General features: G+C 40.3%; 1 protein-coding gene across 1 annotated transcript in view; it reads right to left on the bottom strand.

The window, feature by feature from the left end:
* Positions 1 to 9,507, bottom strand: part of mtmr14 (myotubularin related protein 14) — a 32,527-nt gene extending 23,020 nt beyond the window's left edge. Inside the window, exons 1-4 of the mRNA XM_073467464.1 lie at positions 8,695 to 9,507; positions 7,477 to 7,625; positions 5,920 to 6,028; positions 4,064 to 4,139 (exon numbers count right to left, since the gene is read on the bottom strand). Coding sequence (XP_073323565.1) covers positions 4,064 to 4,139; positions 5,920 to 6,028; positions 7,477 to 7,625; positions 8,695 to 8,829 — 469 coding nt within the window. The 5' untranslated portion in view covers positions 8,830 to 9,507. The remainder of the gene's footprint in view (positions 1 to 4,063; positions 4,140 to 5,919; positions 6,029 to 7,476; positions 7,626 to 8,694) is intronic.
* Between the last annotated feature and the right edge of the window lie 5,506 nt (positions 9,508 to 15,013).

The following is a 15,013-nucleotide window of genomic DNA, read 5'->3' as shown; positions in this document are numbered from 1 at the left end:
GTTCACAAAACCTGTTTTAGGCCATGTATAAGTATTTAAAGTGCCTTTCATACAGGCACTGCTATCCTGAAATTGTTCAGACATTACCCAGAGGAGCTGTATGTGTGAACACAAATGTACGAATCAATTGGCCTGGACTTTACCCTGCCAGCTCCCTAGTACAATGTGTAATGTCTTATTGAGCTCATATATGAGCAGAGCAGGTGATTTTCAAGAGAATTCAAAGCGAGAGTGGTCATGTTAATGATGTTGATGTTACAACTATTTGGTGTTCTTTCCTGTTTGCCTGTATATTGTTTTTCAGTCTTCTGTTCATATTTTGGACAAGTTCAAGTAGTGTTGATATCACCACAAAAACAGTGTGCTACATGTGTGAAAGGGCAACTCATATGTTCATATGTAAAAAAAAAACGACTTTAGAGATCAGGAACCTACACTAAAAGTCCTAAACTTTGGCACTGCGTGAGGTCCTGTTACTGCATCACAGAACCCCCTGAAGGTAAAGAAACCTAACACCAATGTTACACCTGTGTACACCTTTGACCTACACATCATCATATACCATTTGTTGCAGACAGCAGGTCTGGAGCTGAGCTATGAGTTCTTTCCTTCAAATACCATAGACATGGATCAGAATACATTCAAACATAACTTTGAGAGTAATTCACACTTTATTAAGGATTGACAAAGTAACGATAAATTCAATCAGAAACATGCGCAGTCAAACAATCAAACTACCTGACAACCAATTTAATAACTGATTAATCATTGACATTTTGATTTATATTTGATGGTTCCACGTAAGCTGAATATTATTTTGAATATTTAAGAATATTCATTTTTATTATAAGGATATCATGAATTAAATTTTTCCCTGTTTTCCCTTTCCCCATTTTGGCCTGTAAATCAAATGATTAATGGATTAATTGAGAAAATTATCAGCACAGCAATTGATTGTTACATGCACTGCTGGCCAGGACACGCAACTGTGGCTGATGCTTAGGCTCCTGCCTTCCCAGGTGAAAGTGGTCTGACTGAATGAGGACAACCATAAGAGGGGGCAGGGCACTAGGCTCTCACTAGCCCTTTTCACACAGAGACTCTGCATTATCTCCGCAGCCGAGGTTCGCCAATTCTACACCTTTGTTTGTTCACACAGAACCAAGCAGCTCCGGCGTAAAGACGCACCAGTGTTAATTCATACAGCAAGCCGGCACTGCGGATCCAAAAGAGGCGTGACGGTACACGTCATGATGATGCAGCTGTGTGTTTTCTTCAACGTGTTTCCCAGTGTCCTCCTGTTAATCTAAACATGTACACGCTGACTGTTTATAATCATATGGATGCTGTTATAATGTGTTGTGATTGAGATCCTAACCCACCAAACATCCTGGAAAGTGACAAAGTTACATTTTTCTCTCTAAATTACATAATTACATTATCGCCATCAGTAAACGGGACACTGTCTGACTCTTTTACTCGCGGGGAGGGAGGCTGTTTTCTGGGGGAAAGTTAACTGAAGTCTCGGTCAGAAGGGCTGAACGTCGCAGTGATTTGTTTCAAGACAGTAACTACAACTACAACAACACAATAGTGAAGGAGACAAACACTTGGTGAGTTAAAGTTTTTTGCCGGGGACAGACACTGTTTTTCGGGCAGAAATGTGACGAAGAGTCGGTCGGACAGACAGGAGGACAGAGGCTTTTCCACGTATAACTGCAGTATTATTTTCCTCATATAAGTTGCCAAAGACACTACCAGTTACTACGTTACTGCTGGTCCTGTAACGTTGCTTTGTGGGACATTTCTCTTTATTTTGTTGAGTGAAGGATCTGTATAGTTATCAGACAGTGAACACCATCAGATCGTCACGCCCCCACTCTGTGCCACTGGCTTATCCATTCATCCACCTCTGCTGCGCCTCTGATACTACCTCCGGAGGCGCATCAGAGCCGCAGCGAAATTTCACCCCTTGCCGCATCTGAAACTTTCACACAGAGGAGGATGCTGAGAATTGGCACAGGATCCCCGCACTCAAAGGGCAGTGTGAATGGGGCTACTCTCTCTTCCTTCCGCCATCTGACCAGAGCAGCAGTCAGTTAGCCTGGAAGCTGACCGTGTTATTATGTTTTGTTGCGTTTATCTGAGGGGTTCAGTAGTCCTGCTTTCGTGGCTTTGTTTCAGTTAGGTTTAGTTTTTTTCTTTGTGTTAGGGTAGAGGGTTAGACCCCAGCTCCGGCGGCCCTTGTGGGTTGGTCTGGGAGGCTGTCCTTATTTTGTTTATTTTGACCGGCCCATCAGTTTGTTTGTTTGATTTTTGGGGGGGATTTTCCCTTTGTTCGGTTGTGGTTTATTTAAAAACATCATCTTCTTCTTAACTGCAACTTGGCTTGGTTATTTATGTTAGACCTCTTTTGAGTAATTACTGTGGGGGGGTCATAAAATACATAATACAAATAATTATGAGCTGCAGCCATAATCAAACCCACTTAAACTGGAGACTCAACTGAAAGAAAGTGAACATATATTGTCTATAATAACCCCTCATTGCACATTGCATATTTTAGCTCACTTAACACAAATCACTGCAGCAAACATTTTCTAGAGCATACCATGGTTGTTGCTTACTTCCATCATAATTTATTTTATACCATGGTCTGGGTGAATACTCGATTCTGATTGGCTGGAAGGTGCAAATTAAGTTTTGATATAAGGACACCTCTGGAACTCCTTAATTAGTTCCATTGAAACTTCCTGTTCACCATTCTGAATGGTGCGATATCCTGTATCTAAAATGAGAGAGAATCATTCCCTGAATGCCACAGGTTAGCTGTAACACACAAGCTGCAACAAGAAGCCTACATTCAGGGTGGTAGTAAATTAAAATGTGGTAACCTAAGTGTCCACTGGCTTAACTGTCTGTAACAAGTAATGGATAACTCTTAACTCATCAGTCCCGTCATCCTGTGTTGCTTTTATCAATCTTTTATTGAAAGCCTCCTGTGTTTTTCCATGTATCTGCTGGTCTATTTTATTTTATTTTATTCTATTTTATACTTATTTTATTTATTACTAATCTATTTTTGTGTCTTCATGTTACTGTATGTTTTAGTATGTCTGCAAGGCAAGCTGGTGGGATTAATAAAGTTGTCTGAATCTGAATAGGTGAGTAAACCCTTTTGATTTAATTAAACTGACTTTATGTGTGTTTACTCCTCACTACAGCTGCTACACTGTTCCTCTGAGCTGACTGTATCAAGAGATCCTCCCACATCCTGTTCACTGTTTAACTCACTACTTCAGTCTGCAACCAGACACTCATTTGTTAGTGAAAGGTTTTTAATTTTATTTGGGGACAGTGACATGGCTGGTTAGATAGTTTGTCTTGTTGTTAAACATGCTGTGAATTATATTCACCGTTTGTCGACCGTACACAATGTTGTTGACTTTGAATCTTGCTAGCATAATATGTCTGGCTAACAGCTGAACCAAAGGATTCATTGAGTTGAGCAGACTAGTTTATCTACCTTAGCTAAGTTGTATCTAAGGTCCATCCTATTTACTGGAGTAGTGAACAACATTTCCATTACATGAGTACCTGATGGAATTGTAATGACTCTTTTCAGCTAAACTCTCAGGTGTTACCAGGGAAAGTTACTGCTGAGTTACTGCTTGTGAAAAATGTTATACTATGATCGCAAAACACATGAAATGACCATGGTATAAGTGGGCCTCCATGTTGTCCATTAATTCCTGAAAATGGACACTTTGCTGATCATTATCCCTTACACATCACAATATGTGCCGGAAAGAAACATTTCTTTATATTTGTTGACTCATTGTGAATGAAGCTAACCTGCAGTCATTTTTCAGAGGAACATTAAGTCCAAATAGGAAAACTTTGGCAGCTGTCTGACAACTGCTGCAACTACTCACTACAGGGCAGAGAGCATACAGGGAACTGAAACCTCCCATGGAAAATAAGACAATCACAACTTCCCCTGTTTAGGCTAAATTTATGTTTTGTGTATGTGTGTGTATGCATGTGTCTGTTAGTGTTGTACCTGAGAAGATGTAGTTGTAGCCTGTGCGTCCGTACAGCTCCCCCCATCCTGCCAGAGTGGACGACCGGCATATATGCTGTAATGAGGAACAAACCATACAGGATCAGCACCGTTTCACTGCTCATACCAGCATGTGAACTTGAAAAATTATTAATAGTCTTGTCACCTGTCCGGCCTAAACATACAGAAAAGAGGTAGAGGTGGCCACAGAAGATCTGCTCATTATATTATAACCAGCCCTGCTTTTATCCCCGTCACAGTGTGTTTTAGTAAAAAGTTGCAGTGCTGCTATTGTCTTTGAGAACAGTTTCTTACAAATACTAGAGCATGATATCCGTTTGCCATGGATTATTAGCAGAATAATATATAGGAATTATAATGCAGAAAATCATGCCTGGGGTGATTTATAATCATTAAATTCGCAGAGAAATTTACTGTGTGCTGATGTCATTTCAGTAACAGTATATTGTTTACATAGTAAATATCCTGCCTCTGTTACAAAACCTGTGTTTGATAATCACATTACTTACTCCCTAATATTGGTATCGGCATTGGTTCCAAAAATCGAGTATCAGTCGGGCTCTAACAAATGCACTCATTTTAAGATGTGAACGAGGCAATGTTTTCTTTTAGAGGAAGTAAGACTACATGATGGCATTATAATTTCACATTTTTGCAGCAGTCATATTGAGGTTTGAATGTGAGAAAACTAAACACGTAACTAAATGAGTATTGATCGTGTCAACAGTCTTGCAATCAGCTGCTGTTAATCACTCCCATGTCAAGAGAAGGTGTTTTACCAACATCTGTGAAGGGGTGAACAATGCAAGGAGTACTGAAGGTGAAACAAACATGTGGCAGAAAGAAAAAGGATATTTGTATGATTGATATTGACTCTTGTTGACTGTATAGAAAACATACTGGACTAGTGCACAAGATTTAATGCATAGCAGCTCTAAAGTTGGAATTTTGTTTGCATTGTTACATGAGGGATCCCTCAACCTCTCTCTGCCTTAAATACACCTTCTTTTGCAATCCACAGGGTTGTTCAGTCTCATTCGTCAGATGTATTGATAGTCTGACAGTGTTAAGCACAGACAAATGCAACCTAAACCACACGAATTTGATGTTGTAACACACTTTGAAGTTTTTTGGGTGTTGTTTTGCCATTATTTGTTCTTAGTGCAGGGGACATACAGTATCTGAGACCACAAACCCCCTTTTTTTTTTTTTTTTGCATCTCATGGAAACAGATACATCGTTTTTGTGTCTGGTGGTCCATGAGCAAAGTCTGAACAATTGTGATTTTAACCTGTTGGGTCATGTTCTGTGTAATTGTGTAACTAACACTGTAAATGCTTTTCATAGTACATAACATACAAACCTAACTATACATGTGGGAAAAAGGATTATTCTAAAAAAAAGTCTCCTGGACCTTTTAGAGCCAAAGCAATTTTAGGGGCAATGCCGCTACTGATACTAGGGAGTAAAATAAGTTCTGGTATCAAGCTTATAATCGCTACAAAGAAGTTTCATATCAGTGCATATTAGAAAACATATACGTCAATACCAATATATCTGTGAAAGGCTGTGACCAACCAATAATAGCAATCTATGTCAGTTTGGCTATAGTACCTTTAAATAATAACTGAAATTAGGAATGTTGGAGAAAACAAACAAAATGGAAACAAGCACGGCAGGTCTCTATAAATAGTGAGGAAGGAAGGAATTTACAGGAATTTACACCAGAAACAATAAAGACAGGACTTAAACACAATGTTTTGAATTTGTTGCTTGTGAACAGAAAGTGGAATATAACCCATATGAAACTCTGAGTAGAGACTGAGCAGCAGTACCTTGCCATTGTAGAGGATGACCGGACAGACGAACCTCCCTCTGCAGCGAGCCAGCTTGCTCCGGTTCACCAGGTCCTGCAGCTTACTGATCTGCACTGTGCTTTCAAACCTGCACACACAAACCACAGCATGTTATCCATCAGTCAGTCCAATTCAGACTAATTCAGCACGTCATACAGAAAATGCCACTATAGAGCACTTGGCATCACAACAGTTAGCATTAACTACACACTTTAGAGTCAGCTGAAACAAGCTAACACTGCTGACGCCTCCACATAATCAATTCTTATCTTCTGAAATGTAAGTTACAGTTAAGTGGGACATTCAGCGGGACTTAACTACCATTGATTATCTCATTACATTCACTACCAACACTTAACTGCCTGACTGCTGCTATTCTGGCAATGAAAAGACGAACACTTGAATGTTTATCTAAAGGGTTAAATAAGTCACAGGGGAAATCTTAAAGGCCACAAGAACATTTAATTTAATCCAGAGTGAACTGCCAAAAAACCAACAAAGGGTTTTTTTGTGATTTAGACTACATCTATTTTAAGCCATCTAAAATGTAAAATGCTGGTTTCGTGTGAAAACCATTTGCTTCCACATTAGTGTTTCAAGGCAGTTTTGATAGAGATCTTCATTGACAATGAAACAACAAAACAACATGAAAATGGCTAAATCTCTTCTTCTTTTCTGTTGGCAAACAGCAATGCAGCCAACATCTGGTGAGGAGTGAGACAGGCAGCCCAGCTTATCATTATTTTATAGCCAGGACATCAAAAAATATCAAGAAAGTGATGGACCTGGATTTTTCAGGTATGTAATTAACTGGATAAGACAAAAATAGATACTTTATCTGGAAACAGTCTCCCTGATGATTTTCCAGAAAATGCACTATATCATGATATATATCAATACTGGTATATAAAATAAGTTGTAGAGTGAGGATTTTAGTCTTATTGCCACCCTTTGCTAGAACCAGTGCATGTTTCGTGTTTTTGCTTGATAGATAACTTGTAAATTAAATTTCTCCCCATCAGCTTACAGACTGACAAATTGTTCCAACACTACTACTTACTCTTTGTAAATGTGTTTGTTCACAATTTTTCAATTAACCTCTACACACACGCTGCTATGAATGACTCAAAAGTTATTTCCCAGTGTGTTACTTTAACCGTGGGAAACTGTGGACCAGACTATGAAATGGAAGATTATGCTGCTGTCTATGGTAGAGCACATCGTCCATTTCCAGCACTACAGTGGAAAATAGTATGCATTAATCAGCAGTGAGAAATGAGCATTTATTGAATCATAGCAAATTTCTTTTTTCAGGCTACAATATGACCTCATGTGATAGAAGAGTGACTTTATACTTGTGCTGCCTTGATGCGTTCAGAGGGCCTGGAGATGGAGGCTGACCTTTGCTCCCCGCATCGCAGTAAGATGTGCATGATTAGAGGAGTGACACAAACAACCACAAAAGGGTAATTGGTAACTGAGTGGACTGGACTTTGTATTTGAACATGATGGACAGACTGAGTAGTGGAGAGGTACCTGTCTCTCTCAACATCTGTGCATTCATACTCCAGGAACACGATTTGCCGGGGGTAATGGCCGCACACCTCTCCATTGGCGTTGTGGATGATACTGTATTTGTAATCTCTGGCAAATAACTCCAGACAACGGTTCTCTATCTCCTCCACCTGAAAAGAAACACACAACAAAAGTAAAACTTGTGGTTTAAAAAGAGCCTAATCTGGAAAATGACAGAACTTTGAAATGGGTCATTTTGCATGGAACTAAATGGTTAACTAAACTGGATATATTAAAGGTCTAGCCACGGAGTCCACATTCACTGATCAATCATAAATATCTAGGAATTTAAAGTATGGAAGGTATATCCAAAGATATAAATCATGTAGCATTCAAGACCAATGTTACCACTATACAGTTAGCTTGATGATACATTTATTACAATGACGTCAGTCCCTGTAAAAAATAAGTTAATGCTTTTGCCCTTGTCTGTTTGTTGGTTGGTTTGTCAGCAGGTTAACAAAAAAACTATTGAATGGTGTTCCACATAACTTGGATGGAGGATGGGTCTCAGCCCAGAATAGACCTCATTAACTTTTGGTGTGGATCCAAATAAACGGATCCAGGATTTTTTTCCCACTTTCTGTAACATTGGGAGATGGGGTGTTTTTTGACATTTTTGTTAATTTCTCAGGGAATAATTCAAGGATAGTGATTTTAAAAAATCTGGATCTAGGGGATTAAACATGTTGTTGTTTTCCACCCCTAAACAACTACTTTTCTTTTAAAACAAATTAATTTACTGAATTCTTATTGATTGAGCAATAGCATATCGAAGATACAATGACATTTTGAGAACAGCTCAGATGATTATATTCCTAGGGCAAAAATGTAATTAAATACCCCTAGCAATGTGGTTTTTCATCAAAATCATATCCATTTCAGACATTAATGAGGCTATAAATACAGGAGAGGCAGAAAATGCATCAAGAACGCTGAGTCTATGCAGAACAACACATTTACAGACAGTCTAGCTTGGTGGATCGCATGTATGCCGAACAGAGCAGTGCTTCTTAAGGTTGTTGAGAGGTTATATATCACTACCCACAGAGTATGTTTTACTGGTGTACAAGGGCACTTTAATTTCCTTGATTCCGCAAGGCAGTTCGGCTTGTTACTCACACAAGAGAGAATGGCAGATGGTGAAGTAGCTGAAGCACATTGAGTGACCAATCTTACCCGAGGAGTGACTTCCTTTGCTCTGTATTGCATCTTGGAAAACAAATCTATCAAATCTGCTATCTCCTCGCTCTTTCTGACCGGCACACCAGTGGCCGTGAAGCCGCCGGCCGCGGAGGGGGAGGCTGCCATCATAGCGCCTCGACCCGCGGTGGTGGCCTCGAGCCGAACTCGACCTCCTTCAAACACCGCAGAGCCTTGTCCTCGGGAACGGGAAGACCGACCAGGCCATCCCTTCCCAGCCAGCTTCTTCCTGACTGCCCGCTTGAGGGGGCCAGAGCCGGGGAGTCTTCCTGAATTCAGGGCACCGGCGAGCTGCTCCACGCTCCGAACACAACCCTGTCGCCAGCCCGCACAGCCAGCCACTCGGACCAAGGCAGCTGCTGCTACCGGAGTTAGCACGACTAGCTAACAGGCTAGTTCAGCTTCCCAGGCGTTGGTTGGTCGTTTCCACTAACTCAAAAACCTCGAAATACTCATTTGAGACGATATCAACGACCTTTGTAGTCCTCCACATCACCATTGTTTTGTTTGAGACATCTGTTGAAGTGATCGCGGACTCTCAGCAACTCCGGTCAGCTGGAGTCAGGAAATCTCCCGGATCCTTCCTGGCCTGCTCACGTTTCGTCAATGTCACGTCTTCATGTCTCCTTAGTAACCACGGCCATGATGATAAACGGATTAAAGTAATGCAGTATTGGAGCCTGTGACTGTGGGGTCTCAGTGCTGCAAATGTTTGTTATGGATGAAAGCCCCAGCAGTACAGAGTGGTGTTGCAATCTGTGTACTACAGTCTGAAGGTACAACAGGCGGTAAACAGGAAGCTGACATGACCACGTGACTGTCATCTCTCCCTTTAAATGACGTTTGTTGTTGACCAGAGCGGCTCTGGTGTTCTGGAGTCTGCAGCTACAGTTTGTTTACTCAGAAAAACGAGCTGCAAAAGCGCTTTCTTGCATGATCTTATGTTTTTCACCTCAACTGCTCCATAATTCCAAAATTGGTTTATAACACAATTTTGCTCTCACTCTTTATTAATAATTTGGGTGAATTAGCCTGATTTTCACTGGTCTGCTGGGAAACCTTGGGTGCTCTCATTCATGTGGATGCCACTTGACACACACCACCCATCCAAACACCATTGTGGACCAGGTACACCCCCTCATGACAACGGATCCGGAGCGGCTTGAGGAACACAAGGAAGAGCTCAAGGTGTTGACCGGGCCTCCAAATTCCCCAATCGGATTGAGCATCTGTGGGACGGGCTGGAACAAGTCTGATCCATGTCCGGCCCCCCAACATACAAGGCCCCAAGAATCCACTGCAACTGTCCTGGTGCCAGACACCACAGGACACCACCAGAGGTCTTGTGACCATGCTTTGACAGGTCAGAGCTGTTTTGGCTGCACAAGGGGAACCTGCACTATATTAAGCAGGTGGTTTTAATGTTGTGGCAGTACATATAATTTATATATATATATATATACATATATATATATATATATATGTGTGTGTGTGTGTGTGTATGTGTGTGTGTGTGTGTGTGTGCGTGTGTATATGTGTATAAATATATTAATATATATATATACACATATATACACACACATAGATATATATATACCCTTTAAAAATTGATGAAGTCACCCACAATTATTGAATATAATTTCTTTAAACAATGCATTAGAAGGCTAAAACCACGTAAAAAAAATAGTATTGCTCTACCATGACCCTCCACACACACACACTGAACACACTGACTTTGGGGGTCTTTAAATGGGGTACATCCAGTTTGAAGATTGCGCCACACAATGACTGGACATCGAAGAAGTCATGTGATTTTGGTAACATGACATCACAGCAGCCATTGTTTTACTGACTTTCATCTGGTTTGAGGAAGCTCTACACATTAGGCAGTGTCCCACGTTAAGCTAATTCACCCCAGCACTAACAAACAGTTCTTAATTCCCTCCCTCACGCTATCCTTTCCCCCAAAGGAAAGCAAAAGAGACAAAAGGCTAGAAAGTTAAACTAAAATATTGTTAGATTTTAAAAAGGCAGCAACACCTCTAACCAAGATAAAACCAGCATTTCATTTTTGCAAGGCTTAGTAGTCTTCACATTTGCAACACTCAAATCTTCTCTGTAATTCGAAAAATAATTCGAGATTTCTATCTAATAAAGGAAAAACAGCCACAACATCTAGCCCTGTAATTATTGTCTTGTCAAGTAGAAGATTCAAATTTATGTGCTATTGTGCAGATTACCTTTTGCAGCTTTAAAGCTCCCCTCTACTCAAAAATGTGTTTTGCTAGTTATTACCTCACTTGGAGTTTGACTTTCACTGAGCAAACAATGTATGTGCAGTTTGTTTTCATATTCATAGAGTGAAAGTTATTTGTGCTCACCTTAAACCTCAGCTTTAGATGTGTAACTACAAGATGGCTTTATGACATTAAAACTAGTTTCGAAGCTAGTCATGGACCGCAAGAAACAGGCACAATTGTGATGTTGATATTTGAAACCTCCAGGGAGCACATTCACGTTTCCAGTGTTTTGCTACAGTCCTTTTGAATATTGGATCACAGCTCATTCTTGTGTTTTTTCCTTCTTCCATGAACAGATCTCTCCAGCGTCTCTCTGCCTGCCTCCCAGCATCTCTAGCCCACCTGGAAGCACACTCTCCACCGTCTCCTTACCACACCGTCTTGCCTGCCTGCCCTCCTCGTTCACCTCATTATTATTCCATTGTTCAGTGTTCACCCTTGGACTGAACACCTGCCTCCGTTCTCTGCATTTTGGGTCCAAACAAAAACCCCAAACCTAACGTTTTCCTTGAATATTGTCAGTTTAGTTATTGTTATACTGGTAGGCCTTTTGTTGATGACGATGGGGGCAATATCTTAATGTGAAACATATAGACAACGCTTGTTAGTCTCTTATTCACTAGAGAGAAAGCAAGCCAGATTAATAAAGAATTCTCTGGGGAGGTGATATTGATCTGTTACATTGTTAAGAGTACTGCAATGATTTAGGATCACACTTTTACATTTTCAGACTCTCAGTGGACAATTTCAAGGTCCACTGTGTAGGATTTAGTGGCATCTAGCAGTGAGGTTGCAGATTGGTCCACCCTCCAATTGGAACTCTACTCACTCTTCCCTTGCAGTCATGTCAGAGAACCCAAGGTGGCCGCCTAAAACGTGAAAGGGCCCTTTATACAGCCACTGTTTGGTTTGTCTGCTCTGAACTACTATAGAAACATGTCGGTGCAATATGGTGGACGGGCCTGGTAACCATAGACCCGTGAAAGATATCGTGATAGTGATGATTTTGATCCAAACCATAATCTTTCTTAACCGTACCATTTTTTTTCCCTCCTTTTTTTGCTGAAACCTAATCAGATTTTAACCACTGAGTTAGCACATTATAAATCAGGATTAGTTTTTACAAAATGCACAATAAAGAAACTATCAGTTACTATCACCCCTTTCTTACTCCCAACGCTTCAAATACAGCAGCCTAGTCAGTAGCCCTATGCTTCTCAGTTTGATGCCGCTGTTACCACATTGGCATCGCTTCTTGAAGCAGCACTACAAAGACAGAGAAAAGTCTGAGTTAGGGCTGGTCCTTGTGACCTAGAGTGATTTGTTTGCAAATTATGTTATTTGAGTAAGTAAACATACAGAAATGACATAACTGGACGTAGCATATAACTTATTATCGCTAACTTGAGTGCAAAGCCTTTCACAGGCAAAACTGGTGCTAGAGGGGTAGGTAGAGCATCAAAGTTGATAGTGTGAATATGTTGATTACTATTTAGCATTGACAGTGGAACAGGACCATTCTTAGGAAGCAAAAGTAATACAATTATTATTTTCAGGGTGATTTTACATTAATGAAGACATAGTTATGAATATATATTCAAAAGGAGGTCCCCCTAAATCCTACACACATGAAAAATAATCAAAATTGAAGCAGCAGAACAGGAGACTGTGTCCTTTTTAGTTCATCGTCTTTTTAGTCCATACATCCTACCCATAATGCAACTCATCTGTCTTTGTTATGCATTAGCATAGCCTTGAGCAGAGATGAGGGGTCGGGTAGAGATTTGGGAAACTCAATTCTTTATAAATCCACACCCCCAGAGTGTATTAGTTTTGGTCTTCAGCCCCAGCCGACACTGACTCAAGTGACATCACTTGATGACATTTATCAGACTTCACATAGCTATGTGTTTATTTATTTATGTCATTATCACAGAATAACACAGGTTGTTTTCCGGAGATAATGACATCTTTTATCATGAGCAAATGATTTCATTAGATCCATAAGAATGGACTGACATACACACACTGCACTATGGGGGAGTTTCAAAGCAAGCCATATTAACTTTTTCCTAGGGCTGGGCAACGATTAAAAGTTTTAATCGCGATTAATCACATGATTTCCCTGATTAATCACGATTAATCGCATTTGTATACGCAAAATCCAATAATGAATTCAAAAGTAGTGTATATCTCACTTTTATTTTAAATGTACTGCCATGTGAATGAAAGTGCCATAACATTTGTTGTGCAAACACATGTTTAACATCAGCATTTTTTATACAGTTAGCAGTTAGTGCCCCATGACTTTTCTGCACTTGGCCAGGACATTGTCAAACGCACTGTTATGCAGAGATACTGTGACAGAACGCTGGAGACTGTGCGCAAAACAGGGGACGTGATCAAAAGGCAGTTGTCTTGCAGCAGCGATCATATGTCGTGCACTATCTGTGCTAACTGTGGTGACTTTATTTGACACATTCCACTGCTGTGCAACTTCAGTAAAGTGTCCCGCGCACGTTTCAGCATAATGTCTCTCGTCTGTTTTCATCACAGTAAGAGCATGGGAATGCAGCGCCCACTTTTCATCAATATAATGCACTGTAACTCTGAGGTAATTATGGTTACAGAGTGATGTCCAGTAGTCCCCAGTGAGAGCAACAGCGGGTGCACGTTGTAAAGTTGTCGCTTTTGCAGTCCTCTCCTTTTCATACAACTCGTGTATTCTTCGTGTGATGGTGCGCCTTGAGGGCATCTCATACCTGCCGTCATTAGATGCGATTCTCAGAATGTTTCTCAGACCGACGTCTTCCACAACACTAATCGGCCTGCAGTCTGTAGCTATCCACTTCGCTATGGCATTTGTTAGCTTCTCTTGCCTTTGTTTATCTATACTTCTCCCACACGCTGCATCTAACGTGGTCTGCCGAAGCCTCACTCCACTGTCCGTTTCGTTGAATGATTTGCTGGTATCAACTGTGTGTTTTGCATTTAGGTGATATTTTAGACTGGAAGTACTCCGGTGATACGAAAATTCAACTTGGCAGTGGCTACAAATTACTTTGGTTCTGTCGACTCTGCCGTCTGGAAGAACTTTAAAATGAAAATGGCCATGTAATAGTTCCGTACCCTTCTCCATGTGTGTATGTTTATCCGCCAATTCTTTTCTTTTCCGGTTCCGCAGCAGTCAGCAACATACTTTACAAAATAAAAGCCTATGAGCAACAGACTTTTACAATAATAAAAGAAATAATAAAACCTGCGCTAATGCGCGATAAAATCATTGTCGGCGTTAATTAATTAATGAGTTAACGCGATAATAACGAGTTAACTTGCCGAGCCCTACTTTTTCCATATAAATGTTTTACTTATTGATTTGATATGAGAGTATTTACATTCTGACTACTGCAAGTGATAGGTGTAAAAATAGCGTTTTAATGCAGTGCTTGTTTATGAACAGACTCTTTAAATGAGACACTTGTAAGGAGTAGCTGGCTGAGTGTTTGTTATGCCAAGTCTGTAAGTCTGTGACGGATGTAATAATGGTGTAAGCAGCTGAAAATGCTTTAATGGTCTATTATTCTGTGTCGAGTGAGGCAAGAATCAACTCAAAGCACATGTGTTTCTGTCCAGGAGACTACAACCTCTCGTGGGCCTCAGGAAAAGAAACTAACCACATTGGTGAGTGTTTGAATTGTATAGGCTAATAGTGTCTATATATTCATTATAAAGATTGATGTACAATGTGATATATTGATCAATTGTGGGCATTCCTTGATCTGACTTTTTCAGCTTAAAGGTCATATTGATAATCGTTTGTTTTTTTTTTAACAATAATACATCTACAGAGCTTGTAGCAAGGTGCAGAATAAAAGTGTCTCTTCTCCTTAAAAACATTATTATGATTGTGAGTTAATAATTGAAAAAAAATTGTCAGGTCCAAAATGATTTAATTCTGACAGTTGGTTCCAGCATCCAACAAGGTTTGTCAGCCA

This window comes from Pagrus major, chromosome 6 (assembly GCF_040436345.1).
Source record: "Pagrus major chromosome 6, Pma_NU_1.0".
In the NCBI taxonomy this organism is placed as follows: domain Eukaryota; kingdom Metazoa; phylum Chordata; class Actinopteri; order Spariformes; family Sparidae; genus Pagrus; species Pagrus major.
This window is presented reverse-complemented; position numbering and strand designations above follow the sequence as displayed.